Genomic DNA, 25,098 nt, shown 5'->3' with positions numbered 1-25,098 from the left:
TGCAGGACAGGCCCACGGCTGAGCCTGAGAGGGGATGGGGATCTTTGGGGAAGGAGGGAAGGAATTGCTAGGGGCCACAGCAGGGCTGTGCACAGAGGGAGAAAGCATCAGGAGACAGGGCCACCCTGTGTCTGGGTTGGGGCTGGGTCCTCATGCTCACCACCTGGATGGGCTCACCAAGGCCACTGCGTCTCCCACAGACCGGGGAAGAACACACAGTGACACATCTCCAGTACGTCGCATGGCCTGACCACGGTGTGCCCGATGACTCCTCCGACTTTCTGGAATTTGTAAACTATGTGAGGTCTCTGAGAGTGGACAGGGAGCCCGTCCTAGTTCACTGCAGGTATGGTGCTTGCTGTTTTGTCAGGTTTGGAATCCTTTCCCTGTTGGAAAAGGCCTGGAGAGAATTGGCAGGCGCCAGACCCACCCTACATCCCACAAAGTCGTGTGCCCTTACCAACCTCTGTTGACTGTGGTTCTTCACCATTTCAAAAGTTATTTGGAATTTTATGAAATCCTAACTTTGTGAATGTAGCACAGAACTGAAGAAGAAAATCCCCTCACACACCCTTTCTCCTGTCCTTCTGTCAGCTGACCTTCGTCATAGGTGTGAGTGAGAAAGGGAATAGGTTTGGCACTTCACAGTGGCCCTCTTTCCACTGCCTGCTAGCCCCCAGTCTCAGATGTGTGAGGATAGCCTGTCTCAGCCTGTTTGAGAGCATGCCCTGAGTGTGCGTTTTGTCTTCTCGAAGGCCAAGGGAGGAAAGCCCCTTTGGAGTCAGCGGGGAACTGCTCGCTGGGCCATGCAGAAAGGCTACTCAGACAAATCCCAAGTCTCTCTTCTCTCCCCTCTCCAGTGCTGGAATAGGTCGAACCGGTGTGTTGGTCACTATGGAAACAGCCATGTGCCTAACTGAGAGGAACCTGCCCATTTACCCACTGGATATTGTCCGAAAAATGCGAGACCAGCGCGCCATGATGGTGCAAACATCAGTGAGTAGAAATCCAGTAATAACGGTGGCTGGCACTTTCTGAGCACTTAAACCAGGCAGGCCTGAGAGAAGGGCTTTGTGAGTCAACAGACTGCAGCTCAGGGGGACTGAATCACTTGCCCAAGGTCGCAGAGCTTGTCAGTGGCTACAGCCCACACCCATCTCACCGCTGAGCTCTGCTGCCTCTGTGGTTTATTTCCTGCCAGCCCGTCTGTCAGGGAACAGCCCTGGTTGCATTCTGTATCGTTGAACAATCATTTGTCCATTACCCGCCCGCCGTCGACCCGCCTAGACCTGGGTACTCCTTTTGGCTCAGTGGATGTTGCATATGACCCTACTTTGAGCTCTGTTCCACCCGTGTGGTGCCTGAGTACCTTGCTGTGTCCTCCACAGGCGGGACAGAGCTCAAAGTAGGGTCATGTGCAACATCCTCTTGTCCTCAAGAGGAACTCTAGGGGATAACTCTTGGGGATTTCCCCTGGAACTGCAAGCGGGGCAGTGAAGCGGTGTGGAAAGAGCATGATTAAGATCCCACCACAAATGGAACAACCTTTGCATAAGTCCTGAACCTCTCTCCAAGCTTCAGCTTCGCTGTGCAAAATGGGGACCATCCCACATTCATTCATTCATTCATTCATTCATTTGACAAAGAATGGTGCAGGGACAGGCTTGTATCTAGTAGGAGAACTGGATTAGTCTATGCTAAGTGTCAGCAGCGATGAGGGAAGTTCAGGCTGTCTGAGAACATGGTGGAAGAGTATCTAAAGCAGGATTTGGAAAGTCTAGGAAGGCTTCCTGGAGAAGTGGCTTCTCTGGTAAAAACTCCCAGGGTACATGAGGAGTTAGCAAAGAAAGGAGCAGGAACTATATGTTCCAACCAGCTCTGTCTCTTCACAGGCTGTGGACAAAGTTTATAAGATTTCCCTAATAAATTTTTAAGCTTTGGTAGTTTTATATTAGTTTGTACCCAGAAAATCTTGTTAAGAGAAAAAAAATCGGCTTATGTTATTAGGGCCATTCTCTGCCCTGTTTTTTGGTATGGAAGACCTCGTGGCTGGTTAAAAAGAAAAAAGTCCATCATCCTGGTAGATTTTCCCAGCTGGAAGCTGGGCACGGTGGCTCACGCCTATAATCCCAGCACCTCGGCAGGCTAAGGAAGGTGGATCACTTGAGATCAGGAGTTCGAGACCAGCCTGGCTAACATAGTGAAACCCCGTCTCTAATGAAAATACAAAAATTATCCAGGCATGGTAACATGTGCCTATAGTCCCAGCTGCTTGGGAGGCTGAGGCAGGAGAATCGCTTGAACCCAGGAGGTGGAGGTTGCAGTGAGCCAAGATTACGCCACTGCACTCCAGCCTGAGTGACAGAACAGGACTCTGTCTTGAAAACTAGATAGATAGATAGATAGATAGATAGATAGATAGATAGATAGATAGATAGATTGATTTTCCTAGCTGGAGAAGCTCAGTCTAAATGCTTTTATCCTCCCTGTATACTTTGCTACAATATGTTTCTTAGGTATTTGCTAAGATAAATAACTGTATCCTGCAGAGCGTCTTTCAGTGGCTCTGCTTTGTAAAACACAATCCAGACTCCTTACCCCAACACAAGGTGCCCACAACCAGGTCTCAGCCCACCTGTGCAGCCCCTCCTCCTCCACATGCCTAGGTGTTGAGTCCAGGAGCAGGCTCCCTGACCCCATTTCTCAAAATGGGCTCTTACTGAGGCTTCCACACTTCCACTTACAAGAATGCTGTCCCGCAGGGACTTTTGCTCCTTCCCGCCTCCCCCAGACCACCAGTTTCTCTCTCTCATGTCTCCATGACACTTTGCCCACCCCTCTCTGGGAGTGCCCCCTCCCCGCATCATATAGGAACTAGGGCTTCACAGGTGTACCTGGCCTGTGGCCCAGAGTTGACTCTCAGGGAATATTTACAAATGCTGCAAAAGACCCACAGGTACAGGGTGTGGTAGGCAGCAGTTCCTGGAGCTACAGGACTTGACAGCTTTTTTTTCTTTTCCAGAGCCAGTACAAGTTTGTGTGTGAAGCAATTCTTCGTGTGTATGAAGAAGGTTTAGTCCAAATGCTGGATCCTAGTTAAGACAACTGTGAAAATGTTCATTCCTCTTTCCCAAGGGCATCCTCCTTGAGAGAGGAGGACAGACCTCTCTGGAAGCAGCAAGAGGAACCAGTAGCTGTGGGAAAGGAATGGGCACCTCTGAACCCAGGCACTTTAAACTTCTATAGAAAAGATATCGTGTACATAGGAACTGGTGTAGATAAGCATGCAATTATGGCATCATTTAGGCCTGTATTTCTATGGAAAGATACAAAAAGGATCTCAGTTTGGGGCCTGTCCTAATGCCTTCTTCCCTAACATCACCAAACACACCCCTGTCGGCATCCTGGAGCAATTGAGACCGGACACCCACAGAGCTGTTGTCCTCCCAGCAACAAGATGGTGTGGTTATCTTGGGTCATTTGGATGTTTTGTTTGTTTCTGTGTGTCAGACTGTAAGGGCTGAGCTTTCTGTGCTTCTAGGTGGAGCTGGAACAATTCAGATTCACCTGCCCTGATGCTAAGGAAACCCTGACGAATGTAATAGATGGCAGGGCACTGGGGGTCAGGCTGAAGGTTGAGCAACACCTCTCTGCCCTCCCTTCCTTTGTCCCATCTCCCAGCGACTTCCATTATTCATGTTTCTGAGAATTGTGTCCCTCTTCAGGTTCCCTCTTGGTGCCTGACCTGGATTAGTAATGTGCATTCAGGTGAATTTTCAGCTGAGGCTCTGAGAACTGGTACTCTCAGTGTGTTCTGGTCATCTTGTGGCTTAGTTGTAGAAGCAGGTGTGTCTCTTGCCTCTGCTTGCCTCCTACTGCACACTCAGCACCCAGGACTGGAATCACCGACTACTGAATCTCCTACATGTATTGCTGCTACTTCAAGCTCCTCCACTTGAAACCTTATGATTTTCCCAAGGGGAGATGGGACAATGTCATCTAAATGTTCCGAATGTTTGGCCTTCTGAGAAAAGAGCTTCTAGTAATTGAACCATGGGAAACCCAGCTTCTGGAGGGTTGGCCGTGGGGGTGTGTACATGTGTGTGCCCAGGGGTGAGTGTTTCTCAGGATTCCTAACGATTCAAATTACCGTTGAGTATATATAAAGAATGAGTCTCTGTATGGAAGAACAAATGTGTGCGTTCACCCCCAGTCACAATGGTCTCCATTGCATTTCAAAGGAGAGGATCAGACTATCTGAATATAAACACAATCTGATGTTAATTTATTCTAAGAACACCATCATTTTGATTGTCCTAAAGAATTCTGCCTTTGTGAATACCGTGTTAAATTTTTTTAAATTTGTGACAGGATTGTAGCAAATTATTATTTAAGGAAAATAAATTGCATAAGCATTTAATGTGGTATTTTTGAACAGCGGTTTTTATGTACTCAGAAGAGGAAGTTAAGCCAGGTTCTTAATGGTATTTATAGAAAAGATGTTTTCATATTATAATGCACATAAATGAAGCCATTTTGATATTCAGCAAATTCGGTGCCAATTGAATAGTTTGCTGGTAGCAAGACGGATGAAGACCTATATGGGAGGTTCTTTATCTCTAGAGCTAGCATATTTACTTGCATACTTTCTTTCTTTTCCACATGGATATTTTACTACTAAATGGCAGAGGTGGGAGGGAGATGTCACACAGTACCATAACCCCATATTGAAAACAAGAAACCACCAGAAAGTTTGCAGCTAAGGGGCAGGGGATTCAGTTCCTACGCCCACTCAGCACTAACTACTTGCAGGCCTGGTTGCTTAGAAGCTCTACCTCTCTTTCATTATCTGTAAAATAGAAACAATACTTAGGACTTTAGTTGGAACATGAGGATTGAATAAGATCACGCTATTCATGTGACTTTTTATCGGCTAGAACAGCAACAGACACTGCTGTGGGTGACTTACTTAGAAAAGTTTAGTTATCAGTGATTAGCCCAAAAACACATCAGTCAAAAATAGAATCCACTGGGTTTTTGTCTCTCTTTTTAGAGACAGGGTCTCACTGTCGCCCAGGCTGGAGTACAGTGGCATGATCATTGTTCACTGCAGCCTCAAATTCCTGGGCTCAAGCAATCCTCGCACCTCAGCCTCCTGAGTAGCCGGGACTATAGGCGCATGCCACCTCACCTGGCTTTTGTGTGCGTGTGTGTGTGTGTAGAGACAGGATCTTGATGTGTTGCCTAGGCTGGTCTCAAACTCCTGGCCTCAAGTGATCTTCCCACCTCAGCCTCTAAAACTGTTGGGATTATAGGCGTGAGCCACTGTGCCCAGCCTAACTGGGTTTTTATGAGAGGAAAATGGAAAATGCTCTTCTAGAAGAGAGAGAACAAGAGCACAAAATAATCTGGACTCACAAAAATTGAGCAAGCTCCAAGAAAGGGGGATGGAGGGAACGCTGGCAAAAATTTAAATGCCATTAGGATATTTAGCAAGTTATTACTGTTTGGTAAAAATGCATCATCACCCTGTGTGCAAAATGCTTGCAAAGTAGTCTAAATGTCTTTGGAGATGGGTGTTTTACTGCTTTTTTCCAAAAACAAATTGTTTATTATGGTTGCAGAAATGCAGCCGTTACGGTCACATAAATTTCTAAAAAGCCTACCAAAGGTTGCAAGCAGTCTTTTCTGCCACTGGGGAGGCCAGCAGTTCAGACCCAGCAGAGGTTGCCAGGAACAAAATCCAGGAAATACTGGGAAGAACAAGACAAGAGAATTACCTAAAAGAGCAAACAATTCAAGTAAATCCTGTAGCTATTACCAATTAAAATCCGTAGCTCAAGATTCCTGTTTCACCACCTTATACACTTAAGCAATTATACTTAAGCCTTTTTTTTAGTCCTAAGTGAAGAACTACATCAGAATCAGGATAAGTATTTTGCCTGGGAAATTTGGCTGGATATGAATGGAGAAGACATTTACATCCTACGTTCTGGCACTTTCTGAAAGATCTAATTAAACACGTTGATGTGCCAATTTAATCAAGATGAGAGATCCCTGCTGGTGTCACCCTCTAGAACCTGCACTTGGTGTTTTGACTTTCCAGAAGAAAAAAATGCAACTTTGGTTAGGGGGCAGTGGTTGGATCACACAGTTGTCTTTCGTTTCCTACCACAGTAATTCATATTTAAATATGCTTTTAGATTAGTGTGGACACTATTGCTGCTGTGTTGCTACCTGACCTTTTTTTGGGGGGTGGTACCTCAGAAATGAGCATTTGAGGGCAAGCGAAAAAGCCCTCTTCATCCTCCAGAGGCAACAAAGAGGCAGCAGAAATGGGGAAAGATTGTGAGAGGCAGGGCTTGGGTCTAGACCTGGACTTAGGCAAGATATGTTGCCCTCAACCCTGAGTTTTCTTATATGTAAAAAGGGAAGGTTGGGCTGGACTAGATGAGGTCAAGATTTGCCATTCTGGGAGCCTGATATTCCAGAGAATCAAAATTAATCCTAAACCAAAGCTTTATGGCTGCTACAGAGATGTGTCACATTTCTCTGACTTGTCACCAAGAGTTTGTCCCTCAGACTTTGGCACTGTTGAATGCAAAGACAAGGATGGCCGCCTTCTGGTTCTTGCCTGTTGTCCTCAGCTGGGAGCAGTCTCGGTAAAGATGGCAAAGATTCTGTGACCTCAGACCGGGGACCAAACACTTGGGAGTCTGATGGCTGGGCTGGGCCACCATTCTCATAGCTCTCATTCTATTTGGAGCAACCAAAGGATTTGTGTGAAGTTATTTGGAAAAGGACCTTAACTGAGCAGCAATCTTTTTTCTGTATATTTGGAATGTTTTTCATTCTGACCTGTTCTGTCAGTGATTCTACTGAAAAACAATTTAATCAATATAAAAATGTTCAAGCTATGCAACACTGTTATTGTCTGTTGACATTTTTATTCTAATTGATTTCTGCAAATCTTTTCTTATTTGTGTTTGCTTTTTCCTTTCATTTAGAAATCAACTCTTTTTGGAGGAGCGTGCTCTCTGCTCATCTCCACCTTCCCTCTGGTCAGGAGCATGAACTCCCGTCTTGGCCTTGTCCTGGGGTATTAGTCCATTCTCATGCTGCTAATAAAGACATACCTGAGACTGGGTAATTTATGAAAGAAAGAGGTTCAATGGACTCAATTCCACGGGGCTGGGGGAGGCCTCACAATCATGGTGGAAGGCGAATGAGAAGCAAAGTCACGTCTTACATGGTGGCGGGCAGGAGAGCTTGTGCAGGGGAACTCCCATTTATAAAGCCATCCGATCTCGTGAGACTTTTTCACCACCACGAGAACAGTATGGGGGAAACCTCCGCCATGATTCAGTCGTCTCCACCTGGCTCCACCCTTGACATGTGGGGATTATTACAATCCAAGGTGAGATTTGGGTGGGGGACACAGCCAAATTATATCACCTGGTGTGGCAAATTATATACCCAAATTAGGTTCCACCATCCTGACGAGTAGCTTTCACATAGTACAAGTTCACCTTTTGTCCTGCAGGGCTGCCAGGGTGGCTTCATGGTCGCCAGGGTCCCACGTTCCTCCCCACTTGTTGCTCGGCCATCCTCAGTCTGCAGCTCCATCACATTCCAGCTAGCAGGAGGGAGGCAAGGGGAGGAGAAAAGCATGATCCCTCCCTGGAGGAGGTGCCACCTGGGTATTGTACATCCTGTTGATCAGAACTTTGTCACAGGGCCATACCTACTGCAAGGAAGAGAGTAGAGGGAAGGTCATTTTTATTCCAGGAAACCATGTGCTTAACAAATTCAGGGCTTCTATCTCTGAGAAACAAAATAATAGGTTTGAGGGACAATTAGTGCTCTCTGCCATCGTTCAACCCTTTGGCTGCCCTTCTTCTGTGACATAGAATCCGCTCTGTTGCCCAGGCTGGAGTGTAGGATCTTGCTGTGTTGACCAGGTTGGTCCCAAAATCCTGGGCTCAAGTGATCCTCCCATGTCGGCATTCCCAAAGTGCTGGGATTACAGGCGTGAGGCACTGCACCTGGCCCACCACAGCTTCTATAGCCTGCTTACTCCTTGGGCAGTTTTGGGGGAGTCCCCAGGGTTACTTTCATGGTTCAGGAAGACCAGGCATGCAGTTTCTTAGACAATAGAATCCATCAGCTACTCACAGTGGAAGATCTGCTCTGCTTCTGCCTCTTCGACATAAACGTGGTTGCCTTGAGGCTGCCTGAAAGAGAAGCATGGGTGGGAGCAACACCCTTAGTCTGGTCTTTGAAGCAACCTGGTTTGCATTTTCTGGCGGAGAAGCCTTATCTGCACTAAGACTGCCACTTCAAGGCCACTGCGCTTAATAGCTGCAGTTTGAAGGACAAAAGCAGTTGTCATTTTCAGTGCTTCAAGACTTTAATCAACTTTGAGTGCAGCTATTGACAGCACCTCTCTGAGCAAAGCCAGATTCCTTCCTGTTTTAGCCTGCTTACTGTTGCTATGCAGGAATACCTGAGGCTGGGCAATTTATAAAGAAAAGAGGTTTATTTGCCTCAGTTCTGCAGACTGTACAAAAAGCATGGCACCCACGTCTGCATCTGGTGAGGGCCTCAGGCCTTTTCCACTCATGGTGAAAGGCAAAGGGGAGTGAGTGTGTGCAGATCACATGATGAGACAGGAAGCAAGAGAGAGCGGGGAGAAGGGCCAGGCTTTTTTTAACAACCTGCTCTTACCGAAATGAAGAGAGTGAGAACTCACCCCATCCTCAGGGAGGACATTATTCATGAGGGATTTACCTTTATGACCCAAACACCTCCCATTAGGCCCCGCCTCCAACTTTGGGGAATGCATTTCAACACGAGATTTGGAGAAGACAAACATCAACTGTAACACCTCCCATCTCTGCAAGCTGGCTGGCTGTAGCCACAGTTCATCTCATGTATAGGACTGTGAAAAGCAACAAGGAGCAACATTCACACTTCTTGCATCCTCCCACCATTTTCTCTTGCTGTGTGTGGCCTCAGTCTGAATGTAGTCCATCTTCCACATACCCAGTAGCAGATAACAATTTCATCAATGTTTAGCCATTACACAAAAGGCAATATTTGTATCTTTGCCATCTGCTGGCCCACCAATTCCACTAAGCCACTGCCACATTTTAGATACTATTTGCAGCATTTTGTCTTCAGGTATCAAATTCTGAACCTGAAAGTCAAAGTAAAGGTGGTTCAAGCAAAACGGTTTATTTCTGTCTCACATAAACACCAGCAGCCCAGAGCTGGTATCACTCACTGGGGACCCAGTTTCCTCCAATCTGGTCACTCCACTGTCCTCAACACAGAACTTCCACATCATAGTCCAAAATGGCTGCTCCAGCTCCAACCATCACATCAACATTCCAGCAAGAAAAACAAAAGAATACCCTTTCCCTCTAAGTATACCTCCTCAAAATTTCATGCACTACTCTGACTTACAAACAGTTGGCCAGAACTTAATCATATGGATACATTGTGCTGCAAGACAGGTTAGGAAAGGTAGTCTTTATCCTAGATGGCAGTACACAGCCAAAATTCAACAGGCTGAATTCAAGAGGCTTTTATTGAAGAAGAAATTATTATTAGGGCACAATTAGCAGCTTCCCCTGCATATTCTTTGACTTCAGATCTACTAAAGGGCTGATTCATGAGGAGTTAACCTTACTCAAGACCCAGCATACAGGAACAAATGCACTTCTGTCATTTAAGCAAGACTGACCCACTTTTTTTTTTTTTTTTAGACAGAATCTCTCTCTGTCTCCCAGGCTGGAGTGCAGTGGCGCAATCTCAGCTCACTGCAACCTCTACCTCCCGGTTTCAAGTGATTCTCGTGCCTCAGCCCCCGGGGTAGCTGGGATTACAGGCGTGCACCACCACACCCTGCTAATTTTTGTATTTTTAGTAGAGACAGGGTTTCACCATGTTGGCCAGGCTGGTCTTGAATTCCCGACCTTGGGTGATCTGCCCACCTCAGCCTCCCAAAGTGCTGGGACTGCAGGTGTGACTCACCATGCCTGGCTGTGACCCACCGTCTTGAAGTATAGCACTGATAGCTTTTGACAGGATCAGCACCCATCCATTATGTACATGAACCATTTGAGTAAGAATGGACAGATAACAAACTTCTAGAAATCCCAGAACCCTACCCCCTAATTATACAGGCCAGTCCTCATCTGTGACTGCCCTTGTAACCTTTGGTGGTTAGTCTCTAAGCCTCTGGATTCGTTTTAGGATCCAGGAAGTCTCCGGAATTTTCCTTGAGGCTGCCCCAGGACTTTCAACATGATTACCCAAACCAGAGGAAGAACCAGGTAAGACTTGTTGGGATGCAGCAGCAGAGTTCTCAGGAGAGATGGTGGCAGTGAGGATGGAGGTGAAGTGATCACAACCCAGACATGATTAAAAAGAAAAGTAATGAGTTGAGACCTGGCAGGTGTGCAGAGGGAGAAACAGGGGATGAGGCCATTTCATAAGTTGGGCAACTGTGTGGATGTTGGTGCTACCAACAAGAATTAGAAATGGGACAATGGTGAGATTGTTCTTTGGGCCTCTAACACTGGGGACATGTGTAACCAGTCTGAAGAGTCTCAGGCAGCTATGTCTGAACACAAACCTTTATTCTCAAAATGATGCAGACATTTCTGAGTCCTGAGCACTTCAATCAGCCACAGTAAATGCCTTTTCTTTTGTGCCATTCCTATTTACATTTTAATCCATTCAAATGATTTCTTTTTTTATTAAAAAAAAAAAAAGAGAGAGATGGAATTGTGCTTTGTTGTCCAGGCTGATCTCCAACTCCTGGCTTCAAGCAATCCTCCTGCCTCGACCTCCCAAAGTGCTGGAATTACAGGCGTGAACCATTGCACTTGGCCCTATTCAAATGATTCTGTAATCAAATCCAGTTATTAAAATTGCTTATCTGGGGATAAGCATGCAGTTGTCTTAATCTGCTCAGGCTTCTATAACAAAACCATAAACTAGGTGGCTTAAGCAATAGATATTTATTTCCCACAGTTCTGGAGGCAGGGAGTCCAAAGTCAAGATGCCAGCAAATTTGTTTCCTGGCCAGGACTCTCTTCCTAGAAGGCAAATAGCCATCTTCCTGCTGTGTCCTCAAATGGTGATAAGAGGGAGCCTGCATCTCTTCCTGTCTTTGTAAGGACACTAATTCCATCATGAGAGCCCCATCCTCCTGGCCTCACCTAACCTACCTCCAAAGGCTTCTCCAGATACCACCCCATGGGGGTCAGGGCTTCAGCATATGAATTTGGGAGGCGACATAATTCAGTGCATAATGTAGTCAAAGTCATATTTTATCATAATTCTAAACAGAAGTCCAAGTCCTCTCTCTCAGAGGCCTTGTTGTCCCCCAGAGCCCAACAACAAGACAGGTGAGGAGGGGAGGACTGCTCATGTGGGGTCCCCAGCCTCGTCCTGTGTGGTCCTCTGCTGGCTGGTGGTCTTGGCGCAGGCATTGTGCGCTTTCCTTTAGTAGGGTTCAGCTTTACCCTGGCCCTCTCCAACATGGATAAGAAACCCTCTTCCTTCCTCTCAGGGGTGTGGGGAAACACGCCATCTTCCAGCCACCACCCCAACCCAGTTTCTGAGTCATGCAGCCCATCACTCAGCCAGGTGGCTCCATGGACAACCTTAGGTTTTTACCATCTCTGTTCCTCCATAGACGGCAATGTAAAGGAGGCCCCCCAGAGCTATGCAAGGTAGCAGTACTGACCATGCTTCCTCACATAGACCACAAGAACCACTGTGCCAAATTCTGCACTGCCCTGGAGCTCCGCAGGTATCGCATCACAACTGATGGCTTTCTGGCCTAACCTGAAACCTGCTCCAGCTGGAACTCCATCCCCTTCCCATCTGTTGACCTTCATACTGCCCCTTTTACCACCCAACAGTCAGCCCAAGATTCTGATGGAATACTTGTTGCAAATAAGCCTCATGCCTTGGAGGCTTTAACTTGCATCTTTTCATTTAATGCCAAGTAGACAATTGTGAGTAAAGGGAGGAATTCTCTCTCCCCTCCCCTCTCCCAGCTTCATACCCCAGGGAGAAATGATGGTGCTTCTAAAGTGGTGTGGCAAAAGAACAAAAATAAAAATAAAAAATAAACTGGTGTGGCCAGTAACAATGTCAAAATCCCATCTCAGACCTGGTCCCTGAGAACCCCACTACCACGGCCCCTAAGCACAGAGCACGGCGTGAACTGTTGACACCACTGAGGCCCACCCTACCCTGGACCCTGACTAGATGGGGCCCTGCAACTACCACCCTCACTGTAACTAATCTACATTGTTCATGCTTCTTGGCTTCTCTGAATTCTGATTAAGAGTTGGGGGCAGGCTGGATGCAGTGGCTCATGCCCTGTAATCCCTTTGGGAGGGAGGTGGGAGACTGAGGCAGGAGAATCACTTAAGGCCAGGAATTCAAGACCAGTCTGGGCAACATAGCAAGTCCTCATCTCTGTTTAATAAAAAAAAATAGAGATGATCTCTGGCAGAGCCTAGCTCGTGTGCCCATGCCTAGCTGCAAGGGAGGCTGAAAATGCAAGAATTTGGCATTTTCCACCTCTGTAATTTGAGATGTGGGAATTGATTTCTGCCTTACACGGTGGAGATGTCTCCAAATGAGAAGCTGGATGATCAAAACAAATGTCCGCTATAGTCCACCCCTTTTGCTCTCAATATTCTCCTCATACTTGGAAAATATAACAGCACCTGGCAAAGAATGACCATCCCTCATGTAAGTGAAAATGCTCACCCTTCCGCAAAAGCGGCCAAACAGAACACTCCTCAACTTCAACTAGGGGCAAATCCCAGATCTCAATTGTTTTTCTATTTGGTCATGAGCCTATCTCATTTTCCTGTACTCTATGAGCTAAATTGTGTGTGTGTGATAACTATCAGCATTCCCTATAACACAATAAAAGAAAAAGGAGGAGAGAAGTAAAATTAGATATTTTAAATTATACATAACACAGCAAAAGAAAAAATACAATAGAACTCCCTGGTGTGAGAGGGCATTGCCCACCAGGCAGGTGCTGTCTGGACTCTGTCCGGAGTGTGAGTCACTCTGCCCTAGGCCTCTGGGGCTCCACTGAGAAACTGAGATTTCACTGAGGTCAGGGGTAGGGTTTTGGTTGCAGTAAGAGACCTACCTGGCAAATGGGGAAGGTGTGTGAGGGAGAACGTGCTTGATTGTGATCAAGGCCAGTAAGTCCAGTTTCTAAACAAAAGAGATGCTATTTATAAACCTCCATCAAAACTCAGTCACTTGAAACCAACAACTGAGAAAAGCCTAGAAATATACTTTCTAAAATAATGATTAAAGTTACAGCCCCTACCGTGGTCCATTTCTTGCACCAAATCCAGATTGTCCTCAATTACAAAGAGTTTGTAGGAATTCTATTTTTGCCTTGTATAGAATTGTCTGAAAGCGCAAGAGCGCAAGGGGCCAAAGAGCTGATATTTTCCTTCTAGACACCTCCCTGCAAACCTCTTTTACTTTTCTGTTTTCCTATTTAAGTAAATTGGCCTCAGGCAAATCCTCTCTGACAATTTTTTTTTTAATCTTCATCTTTTCAAATCTACCTCATTCATTTCAGGAAAGCTCTCCTCTCCCTTTTCTTCATACCATCAAAAACTGAAAAAGATGTTCATAGCAGGATTCTTCATAATGGCCAAAAAGTAGATACAACTACAATGTCCATCAGCTAATGAATCAATAAACAAAACATGGTTGGCCAGGTGCAGTGGTTCACACCTGTAATCCCAGCACTTTGGGAGGCTGACGTGGACGGATCATTTGAGCCTAGGAGTTCAAGATCAGCCGGGGCAACATGGCCAAACCCCATCTCTACAAAAAAATACAAAAAAAAAATTTATCCAGGAATGGTGGTGTGCTCCTATGGTCCCAGCTACTCCAGAGGCTGAGGTGGGAGGATCACTTGAACCCAGGAGGTCGAGACTGCAGTGAGCCATGATTGTGACAGTGCACTCCAGCCTAGGCACAAGAGTGAGACCCTGTCTCAAACAAACAAACAAAAAGTGGTATGTGTGCACAGTGGAATAGTATTTGGCCATAAAAAGGAGTGAAGTGCTGACACATGGTAGAACATAGATGACTTTGAAAACATTATGCTGAGCAGAAGAAACCAGACACAAAAGGCCCCATATTATATAATTCCATTTGTAAGAAATGCCCAGAATAGGCAATTCCATAGAGACCGAAAGTGGATCAGTGGTTGCCAGGGGCTGGAAGGAAGAGGAATGGGAAGTGACTGCTGATGGGTTTCTTTTTGGAGTGATGAAAATATTCTGGAATTAGAGGGTGCTGATGGTCGTACAATGTTGTGAATATACTAAAAACCACTGAATTTTACACTGTGAATACTGACTTCTATGTTATGTAAATTAAATCTCAACTTTAAACAATAGAAGGAAAAAAATTAAAAACAGCCTCATCAGCCCCAGGAGGAAGAGCTTAAGTTGTTCTGAGTGGCAGTTTGTTTGCAGACATCAAAGCCCCATAACATATGGGAAACCACTAACCCACTAATTTCGCCTCTGGGAATTTGACCTAAGAGAATAACTTAAGGGATTTGTTTTATGATATTAAGACAGTTTTTAATATGATTTTTACAGCAAGTTATCTTTATAATAGTGAAAATTTTGAAACAATCTCAGTGCTCATTAGTCTGAATGTGGTTCAGTAAACATTGAGGTATCTTTGTTATGAGACACCACGCAACTCTGAAAGTGGATTTGGGAACTGCAGGTGTCTATACACAGAAGTAGCCATGATGGCCAGATGCAGTGGCTCACAACCATAATCCCAGCACTTTGGAAGGCCGAGGCGGGCGGATCACGAGGTCAAGAGATTGAGATCATCCTGGTCAACATGGTGAAACCCTGTCTCTACTAAAAATACAAAAATTAGCTGGGTGTGGGAGGCACATGCCTGTTGTCTCACCTACTCAGGAGGCTAAGGCAGGAGAATCGCTTGAACCCGGGAGGTGGAGGTTGCAGCGAGCCAAGATTGTACCACTGCACTCCAGCCTGGTGACAGAGTGAGACTGCATCTCAAAAAAAAAAAAAGAAAGTAGCCATGATATTTTGATAAGTAAGAAACACAAGTTACAAAATGGTATCACTATGTAATTCAAACTTTTTTTTGAAATAGATTCTCACTCTGTCACGCAGGCTGGAATGCAGTGGTGCTCATCATGGCTCACTGCAGCCTCGAAATCCTGGGCTCAAATGATCCTCCCACCTCAACCTCCCGAGTAGCTGGGACTACAGGTGTCAGTCACCATGTCCAGATAATTTTTAAATGTTGTGTAAAGATGGAGTCTTGCTATGTTGCCCAGGCCGGTCTCAAACTCCTGGGCTCAAGTGATCCTCCCTTGACCTCCCTGGGATTAAAAGTCCCAGCCACCACACTTGGCTTGGATTCGAACTTTAGCTAAAGTCAGTATAGTGTGGGGGCTAAGAATAGATATTATGGAGCCAAACAATCTAGACTCAAATTCCAGCTTTTCACCATTTACCAGTTGTATGTCCTGGTAAGTTACCTAAACTCTCTGGCCTGTTTTCTTTAACCCTTCGGAGTTTCAGTTTTCTCATCTATAGACTGACGATAATAATGTCACCTATCTCATAGGGTTGGCATGAAAATTGAGTTGTTATGTGGCAAATTAGACCATTCGTGGTGCATAAGTGCTCTGTTATCTATTACTGTTTTAGATAAATAGATGATAATAGATCAGTGACAAATAAACAAATCAAAGATAGCTCATAGATTGACATGATAGATAGATAGATAGACAGATAATAGCAAAAGTGGAGAACCACCAACATGTTAAGAATGGTTCTTGCACGCCTGTAATCTCAGAACTTTGGGAGGCCGAGGCAGGCGGATAGCTTGAGGCCAGGAGTTCGAGACCAGCCTGGGCAACATGGCAAAACCTTGTTTTCACCAAAAATACAAAAATTAGCCAGGCATGGTGGTGCACACCTGTATTCACAGCTATTTGGGAGGCTGAGGTGGAGGATGGTTTGAGCCTGGGAGGCAGAGGTTGCAGTGAGCCGAGATCTTGCTGCTATACTCCAGCCTGGGCAACAGAGCCAGACCCTGTCTGGAAAAAAAAGAATGGCTGTCTAGTCTGGGTGCGGTTGTTTACACCTGTAATCCCAGCACTTTGGGAAGCTGAGGCCAGAGGATTGCTTGAGCCCAGGAGTTCAAGACCAGCCTGGGCAACATAGTAAGACCCTGTCTCTAAAAAAACCCAAACTTGGCTGGGTACTGTGGCTCACGGCTGTAATCCCAGCATTTTGGGAGGCCGAGGTGGATGGATCACCTGAGGTCAGGAGTTTGAGATCAGCCCGGCCAACATGGTGAAACCCTATCTCTACTAAAAATACAAAAATTAGTTGGGCATGGTGGCGGGCACCTGTAATCCCAGCTACTCGGGAGGCTGAGGCAGGAGAAACCCTTGAACCCGGGAGACAGAAGTTGCAGTGAGCCAAGATTGCACCACTGCACTCCAGCCTGGGCCACAGGGTGAGACCCCATCTCAAAAAACAAACAAACAAACAAACAAAAAACCTTGGGAGGCCAGGTGGATCGCCTGAGGTCAGGAGTTCATGACCAGCCTGACCAACATGGTGAAACCCTGTCTCCACTAAAAATACAAAAACTAGCTGGGCATAGTGGTGTGTGCCTGTATTCCCAGCTACTCAGGAGGCTGAGGCAGGAGAATTGCTTGAACCCAGGAGGCAGAGCAGTGAACCGAGATTGTGCTACTGCACCCCAGCGTGAGTGACAGAGCAAAACTCCATCTCAAAAAATAAATAAATACAAACAAATAAAGAATGGTTATCTCTACTTATAGGGTTATAGGTGAATTTCTTTTTCTTCTTTTTGCTAACTGGTATAGTCTGTTTCTGTAATGAACATGTGTCATTTGTAAATTTTTTAAAGGCTAGAACATTGCTACAGATACATATATATGGAAGAAGGAAGAAACATTAACCTTGGCAGTGAAATTAGATGTAAGAGTCAGAGCCTTTCACTCCTCCTTGTGTCAGACAGGATTCTTTTGATTGCAAGTGACAATAACCCAACTCAGACTAGCTTAAGCCAAAAAGGGTGACTCCTGGGCAAGACACGAGGGAAGTGCCAGAATGGAGGGAAGGTTTCAGGAAGTAGGGCGGCTTGATGGAAGAGTTGGATTCTTGGCTCCTTTTAATTCTGTTTCTCTCAGACTTCATTATCTTGGATGTCTTCAAATAGCCTGGTAGGTGGCTCTTCCTCACAGCTCCAAAGCCAAAAAGGAAAGAGAACATTCCCTCCATTCCAATTCAGCCCTGCTTAGCAGAGCTGTCTGATTGGCCCACCTCAGGGTATTTGCTCACCCCGAAGGCCAATTAGTGTTGACCACCCCAACAGAACTCAAGAGCAGCAGAAAGGAACAGCTCCCCAGAGAAAGGAGGGGTCCATCGGGGTAGACTAAGCTCTAAAAGGCCCTGATATTTTGGCTGGCCCTAAAATCAGCCCATCACTGACCCAAACACTTGACAAACTGCCTTCTTCCACAAGCCCCTGAAGAGTGTCCAGAGGCCGCCTTCAAAGTTGCAAGAGTTACCTAGTCCCTGCCTCATGTTATTTGAATTACAACTGTATTACTCCATAGAAATTGAGGATAAGAAAGAAGAAAAGACAAAACAAAAACCAAACTGTATTACTTCAAGGACCAGCCTTCAAGAAGGAGAGGAAACCCATCATTCTATTTCCACTTTGGTTTACGATGTCACCATCCCCAAGGTATTCTAGTTAATATTGCACATATGGTGTGGACGAAGTCAATTTGGAATTCCAAACCTTCATGTGAAGATGACTTGTTTTAACACAACTCTCTTTCCACAAGCCAATCACTTTAAGTTTTTTTTGCCCAGTGCACACACAGTGCCTTCTTGCTCCCTGTGACAGGAATGTGACAATAACTTATTTTATTGTGTTTTTTAAAAATAGAGACGGGGGTCTCACTCTGTTGCCCAGGCTGGTCTTGAACTCCTGGGCTCAAGTGATCCTCCTGCCTTGGCCTCCCAAATTGCTGGGATTATAGGCACTGAGCCACTGTGTCCGGCCAGGAATATGACAACTTCTGTCCTCAGCAATTCCCTCAGCTCTGTCTTCTCCTTTCCTCATACCCACATGCCCCATGCCTTCCCAGTTGCCCAGGTCCAGCTCAAATGCCCTCTCCTCCAGGAAGCTTTCCTTGTCTGCTCCTTTCTCAACTGGAGCCCTGTTTCCTGGAGAGAATCATACATTGTCTATCTCTGTGTCCCTACACACACACACACACACAGTGTTAAGTAGACATTAATACATGCTTTTTGAATGAATATAGGCTAGTACTCTTTCCCTTACACTACCAATCTTCCTTTTTTACATGATTTAATGCCCCATCCTCATGGCAAGAAGTATTTAAGAGCCATGGGGGAGAAAAAATAAAAAGATTTCTAGATCTGACCACACAAAAATTCAGAACACCAGAAACAGAATAAAAAAGCAGTCAAGAAACTGAGAAAAGTATTTGGAACAAATATGACAAAATAAAAAATGTGTGTTTTTTTTTTAGTTTAAACTTGGCAAAAACTAAAAGTCATGTTTTTGAAGCATATGTAGTGATCATTTTGTGAAAAATATTTAAATATAGAAAATCCTGGAAAATCGACAACATTTTAATAGTAATTAGACCAAGATCATGAGCTTATGGGTGAGATTTGGTTTTTTAAGTTTTGCTCTTTTCTAATTTTTTAATAATAAACAAGCATTACATACATAATCAGAAGAAGACAGCAATAGATGGCACCTTTTGCTGAATTTCCTACAAGACTCAATGTTGGTAAGGAAGTGGTGAGATGAAAGATTGGAGCAACTTTCTAGGGGGGCAATTTAATAGAACATATTAAGAACTTCCGGCTGGGTGCAGTGGCTCACACCTGTAATCCCAGCACTTTGAGAGGCCGAGGCAGGCAGATCATAAGGCAGGAGATTGAAAATATCTTTGTATTTGTAAAAATACAAAAATTAGGTGGACATGGTAGCACGTCTGTAATCCCTGCTACTCAGGAGGCTGAGGCAGGAGAATCACTTGAACCCAGGAGGCCGAGGTTGCAGTGAGCCGAGATCGTGTCATTGTACTCCAGCCTGGGTGACGAGAGTGAACTCTGTCTCAAAAAAAAAAAAGAACTTCAAAAATATTTATATTCTGTAACCCAACTTCTGGTCGTTCGTTCTAAAGACTAGAATAAAACAGGACTACAAAAAACTTCCAGTCATTGATTCTAATGACTAGAATACAAAATGACCAGGAAATAAAACAGAATTGGAACGATGGTTTCTGTAAAGCAATATTCATTGCTGAGGTGTCTAACACACAGCAATATTAGGAACTTAAGTATCTAATATTTAAGACGTGGGTAAAAATTATGGTGTGGTCATATGGAATATTATGCAATCATGAAAATGCCACTTGTAAATAGTATTAAAATAACATGAAAAGTGGCTATGACATACTATTCAGGGTAAAAGACTGGATTTTTAAAAACTAAGTAAACAGTGTGATGTCCAAGATGTGTATGCGTACATGTATACAAAAAAAAAGGCTCAGATTACACCAATATATTCACAATGAATATCTCTAGGTCTATGAATTACAGGGGATCTTAGGGTTTTTCCACTATTACCATGTTTTTTTTATAACAAGAAAAAAATTCTTTTAAACATCACAAATGCACATTACTTTGACCCAGCAATTCAACCATCAGGAACATATAGTCCTCACCTGTGTGAAGTAGACCACACATCCAGTTATTCACTGCAGCACTGTAATGGCAGAAGGTTGGAAACAACACAAATGCCCCTCAGAGAGGTCTACTTCAATAACATGATTTAGACGTACACTGGAATATTCTGCAGTCATAGACAAGAATGAGACACTTTTTATTATTTTATCATTCTATATTAATTTTTTTTTGAGATAGAGTCTCGCTCTGTTGCCCAGGCTGGAGTGCAATGGCACAATCTCGGCTCACCGCAACCTCCGCTTCCTGGGTTCAAGCGATTCTCTTGCCTCAGCCTCCCGAGTAGCTGGGACTACAGGTATGTGCCATCCACACCCGCCTAATTTTTGTATTTTTAGTAGAGACAGGGTTTCACCGTGTTGGCCAGGCTGGTCACAAACTCCTGACCTCAGGTGATCCACCCGCCTCGGCCTCCCAAAGTGCTGGGATTACAGGCATGAATCACCATGCCCCACCAATTATTTATTAGTATTAGTAACAGTAAATGTTCTTTTTTTAAAGATAAGTTTGGAGTGTAGTGGCACAATCACGGCTCACTGCAGCCTCAGCCTCCTGGGCAAAAGCAGTCCTCCTTGAAGTAGCTGGGACTACAGGCACATGCTACCATGATGGGCTAATTCTCCTGTTATTTTTTTTGTTTCGTTTTGTTTTGTTTTTTGAGACAGAGTCTCGCTCTGTCACCCAGGCTGGAGTGTAGTGGTGTGATCTCGGCTCACTGCAACCTCTGCCTCCTGGGTTCAAGCCATTCTCCTGCCTCAGCCTCCTGAGTACCTGGGATTACAGACACCCGCTACCACACCAGGCTAATTTTTGTATTTTTAGTAGAGACGGGGTTTCACCATGTTGGCCAGGCTCGTCTCCAACTCCTAACCTGGTGATCTGCCCACTTCAGCCTCCCAAAGTGCAGGGATTACAAGCATGAGCCACTGCGCCCAGCCAATAGGTTAATTCTTAAAAAAATTTTTTGTAGAGATGGGGTGTGGGGACATGGAGGGCGATCTTGCTTTGTTACCTAGGCTGGTCTCAAACTCTTGGCTTCAAGCCATCCTCCCACCTCAGCCTCTCAAAGGGCTAGGATTATAGATGTTAGCCACTACGCCCCGCTGGTAATAGTAAATATTTCACATTATTTTTATCATTATTTACTAACATAATGCTCTCCAAGCTAGAGTGCTAAACAAAAACAGCAAAACAGGCTGGGTGCGGTGGCTGACGGCTGTAATCTCAGCACTTTGGGAGGCCGAGGCGGGTGGATCACTTGAGCTCAGGAGTTCGAGATCAGCCTGGCCAACATGGTGAAACCCCGTCTCTGCTAAAAATACAAAAATTAGCTGGGCATGGTAGCGGGCATCTGTAATCCCAGCTACTTGGGAAGCTGAGGCAGGAGAATGGCTCAAACCTGGGAGGCAGAGGTTGCTGTGAGCTGAGATCATGCCACTGCACTCCAGCCTGGGCAACAGAATGACACTCCATCTCAAAAACAAACAAACAAACAAACAAAAACAGCAGACACAGAACAAGGTATATGGAAGCTTTCAATTATGTAAAAAGGGAGAAAAGAATATCCATCTATGTAGACAGATGTATATGGACACTTGCGTCTGTAGGCATAACATAACCGGAAGGTTACACAAGAAACTGGGAACACAGGTTGCATCTAGAGGCAAAGACAGTGGCAGAAGTGAGATGGCTTACTATATGCCCTTTGGAACCTCTTGGATCAGTGACTGTATTACCTATTTGGTAATATGCAATGCATGAAATTCAAGTCAAAATGAATAATCACTGGTTCCTTAACATCATCGTTAAGAGCTTGGACAGTGAATTCAACTTGCCCTTATTTAAATCCCAACTGAACTGCTTGGTGATTGTGTAAACATTAAGGAACTTTCCTCATCCGCAAAATGGAGGAGTTAAAGACACCTTCCTTGAGGGTTTGTTATGAGGATTAATGAAATTATTAAACAAGGATTAAATGAGATAATCCATTTTCAGTGTTTTATTTTATACATAATAATATATACATTTTATTATTATTCCTTGACTGTCCTGGGGATGGCCACTCCACAGGTGCATTAGAATGTCCCCTGCCTCTCTAGTAAGGAGCATTGTCACCCACTTCATTAGCTCATGAAGATGAAACAAGTTAATACATATTTGAAATGCCTGAATCAGTGCCTGGTTCACAGGAAAAGTTATCATTCACAGAAATATCCCCTAAAAAGCCATGCCCGTTTTTTTCTCACTTCTCTGAATCCACAAGTTCCCTTTATTTTAATCACTGTATAATTTCTTCCCTAAAATTTCTATGTAGATGTTTTTCAAACCTGCCTATTCTTTTCTCATACTGCTCTGCTCTTGCCTTAAGGCTTAAGGCACCTGTTCCCTTATCTCTTAAATTTTGTTTGTTTGTTTGTTTGTTTTTGACACTTGAGTCTTGTTCTGTCGCCAAGGCTGGAGTGCAGTAGCGTCATCTTGGCTCACTACAATCACCACCACTAAGGTTCAAGCAATCCTCATGTTTCAGCCTCCCAGGTAGCTGGGATTACAGGTGTATGTCACCACACTTGGCTAATTTTTTTTTTTTGTATTTTTAGTGGAGGCGGGGTTTCACCATGTTGGCCAGGCTGGTCTCGAACTCCTGGCCTCAAGTGACCCGCCTACCTCAGCCTCCCGAAGTGCTGGGATGACAGGCATGAGCCACTGTGCCCAGACAAAAAAATTCTTTTTAAGACAGCATCTCACTGCTGTCACCCACACTGGAGGAACCCGATCACAGCTCACTGCAGCCTCAACTTCCTGTGCTCAAGCAATCCTCCCACCTTAGCCTCCCGAGTAGCTGGGACTACATGTGTGTGCCACCATGCCTGGAAAATCTTCAAAAATATTAACTCTGGCTGGGCATGGTGGCTCACGCCTGTAATCCCAGCACTTTAGGAGGCTGAGGCAGGTGGATCACTGGAGGTCAGGAGTTTGAGACCAGCCTGGCCAACATGGTGAAACCACGTCTCTACTGAAAATACAAAAAAACTAGCCGGGCATGGTGTCATGTGCCTGTAATCCCAGCTACTCAGGAGGCTGAGGCAGGAGAATCACTTGAACCCGGGAGGTGGAGGATGTAGCGAGCTGAGATCTCACCACTGCACTCCAGCCTGGGCAACAGAGCGAGACCGTCTCAAAAAAAAAAAAAAATTAACTCTGCTTGTTTCAAAGTTCCAGTCTGTCGTATTATCTTTGGTTTGTAGGGTGCAAAGTCTACTGTTTGTTGCAGCTGCTGACTATGTGTGGCTTATTTCCTTGTGGGTTTGTAAGTATATTTCAAGCTCATCTTCATCAGATTTCTGAGAGTCCGTGATTTCATAGACTCTTAAGTCCCCCAGATTTACTAGTTCTGGACAAGCCTTTCCGTTATTTTCTCCACTTGGAATTCTCATACCACACAGATATGCACTCAGACCCCATATCTGCACATGGCCTAGAGCAAAGAGGTAGAGTTTTTCTGGTCCTGCTTCCATGGGGAAGCAGCCCTTTGTGACTCCGAGCTTTTTTTTTTTTTTTTTTTGAGACAGAGTTTCGCTCTTATCTCCCAGGCTGGAGTGCAATGGCGCAATCCCAGCTCACTGCAACCACCACCTCCTGGGTTCAAGCAATTCTCCTGCCTCAGCCTCCCAAGTAGCTGAGCTTACAGGTGCCTGCCACCACGCCTGGTTAATTTTTGTATTTTTAGTAGAGACGGGGTTTCATCATGTTGGTCAGGCTGATCTCGAACTCCTGACCTCAGGTGATCCACCTGCCTTGGCCTCCCAAAGTGCTAGGATTACAGGTGTGAGCCACCATGCCTGACCGACTCCTAGCTTTTTTAGGCAGGCAACTCACTTTCATCTCTGTAAGCGCGGACCCTGTGGCTGGCCTCCCTTCATAGGTAGGTATGAAATATTCCACCCTAATCACCTAGTTATAATACCCTACCAGTCCCTGCCTGTCTTAGTCCATTTGGACTCCTATAACAACATACCATAAACTGGGTGGCTTATAAACAACAGAAATGTATGTTTCACAGTTCTGGAGGCTGGGAAGTCCAAGATCAAGGTGGTGGCAGATTCAGTGTCTGGGGAGGCCCTCATAGTTGGCCACCTTTTCACTGTGTCCTCACATGGTGGAAGGGAATAATTCTGGTCTCTAGCCCCTTAAATGGGCACTAATCATATTAATGAGGACTCCAACCCCATGATTTAATCACCCCCAAAGGCCCCCACTTCCTAATGCCATCACATTGGAGGGTAGGTTTCAACATGAATTTTGGAAGGACACAAACATTCAGACCATAGCATGGCCTTTACTTCTTCCATATTATGTGTAGCACATGATATGGAAAAAATATCCATGAATTCTGGACTATGCTGATATCTAAAGACAGAAATGGCCAGTGCAGTGGCTCACACGTATAAACCCAGCACTTTGGGAGGCCGACGCAGGCAGGTTGCTTGAGCCTAGGAGTTTGAGACCAGCCTGGCCAACATGGTGAAACCCCGTCTCTACACAAAATACAAAATTATCTGGGCATGGTGGTGGGCACCTGTAGTCCCACCTACTCAGGAGGCTGAGGCAGGAGGATCACTGGAGCCTGGGAGGTCCAAGGCTACAATCAGCTGTGTTTGTGCGACTGCACTTCAGCCTGGGTAACAAAACAATACCTTGTTTCAAAAAAAAAAAAAAAAAAAATAGAAAAAGAGAAATGGGCCCAGAAGCAACAAGATGAAACTGAGAGAAGAAAGCAGAAAGTATCTGGCCTAAGTAACTTACTAGAAAATCTATTTTTGTTTTTTTTGTTTTTTTTTTTTTTTTGACAGAGTCTCATTCTGTCACCCAGGCTGGAGTGCAGTGGCACGAACTCAGCTCACTGTAACCTCTGCCTCCTGGGTTCAAGTGATTCTCGTGCCTCAGCCTCCCAAGTAGCTGGTACTACAGACGTGCACTACCATGCCCGGCTAATTTTTGCATTTTTAGTAGAGACAGGGTTTCGCCATGTCGGGCAGGCTGGTCTCAAACTCTCCACATCAGGTGATCTATCCACCTCGGCCTCCAAAGTGCTGGGATTACAGGCATGAGCCACCATGCCTGGCCCTAGAAAATCAATTTTTCAAAAGCAAATGACACAACCTTGTGGGAAAAGCCTCAGTATTGCAAA

General features: G+C 45.1%; 1 protein-coding gene across 6 annotated transcripts in view; it reads left to right on the top strand.

The window, feature by feature from the left end:
* The window catches only part of PTPN3 (protein tyrosine phosphatase non-receptor type 3), a 120,097-nt gene extending 115,677 nt beyond the window's left edge, over nucleotides 1–4,420 (top strand). For all 6 annotated transcript variants that reach the window (XM_019033544.4, XM_004048422.5, XM_019033543.4 and 3 more), the window contains 3 exons: nucleotides 201–346; nucleotides 861–996; nucleotides 3,023–4,420. In XM_019033544.4, coding sequence (XP_018889089.1) covers nucleotides 201–346; nucleotides 861–996; nucleotides 3,023–3,100 — 360 coding nt within the window. In that variant the 3' untranslated portion in view covers nucleotides 3,101–4,420. The remainder of the gene's footprint in view (nucleotides 1–200; nucleotides 347–860; nucleotides 997–3,022) is intronic.
* The last annotated feature ends 20,678 nt before the right edge of the window (nucleotides 4,421–25,098 follow it).

The sequence above is a fragment of the Gorilla gorilla genome, chromosome 13 (assembly GCF_029281585.2).
Source record: "Gorilla gorilla gorilla isolate KB3781 chromosome 13, NHGRI_mGorGor1-v2.1_pri, whole genome shotgun sequence".
NCBI lineage: Eukaryota > Metazoa > Chordata > Mammalia > Primates > Hominidae > Gorilla > Gorilla gorilla.
The sequence above is the reverse complement of the archived record's forward strand: the minus strand, read 5'-3'. Positions and strand labels throughout refer to the sequence as shown.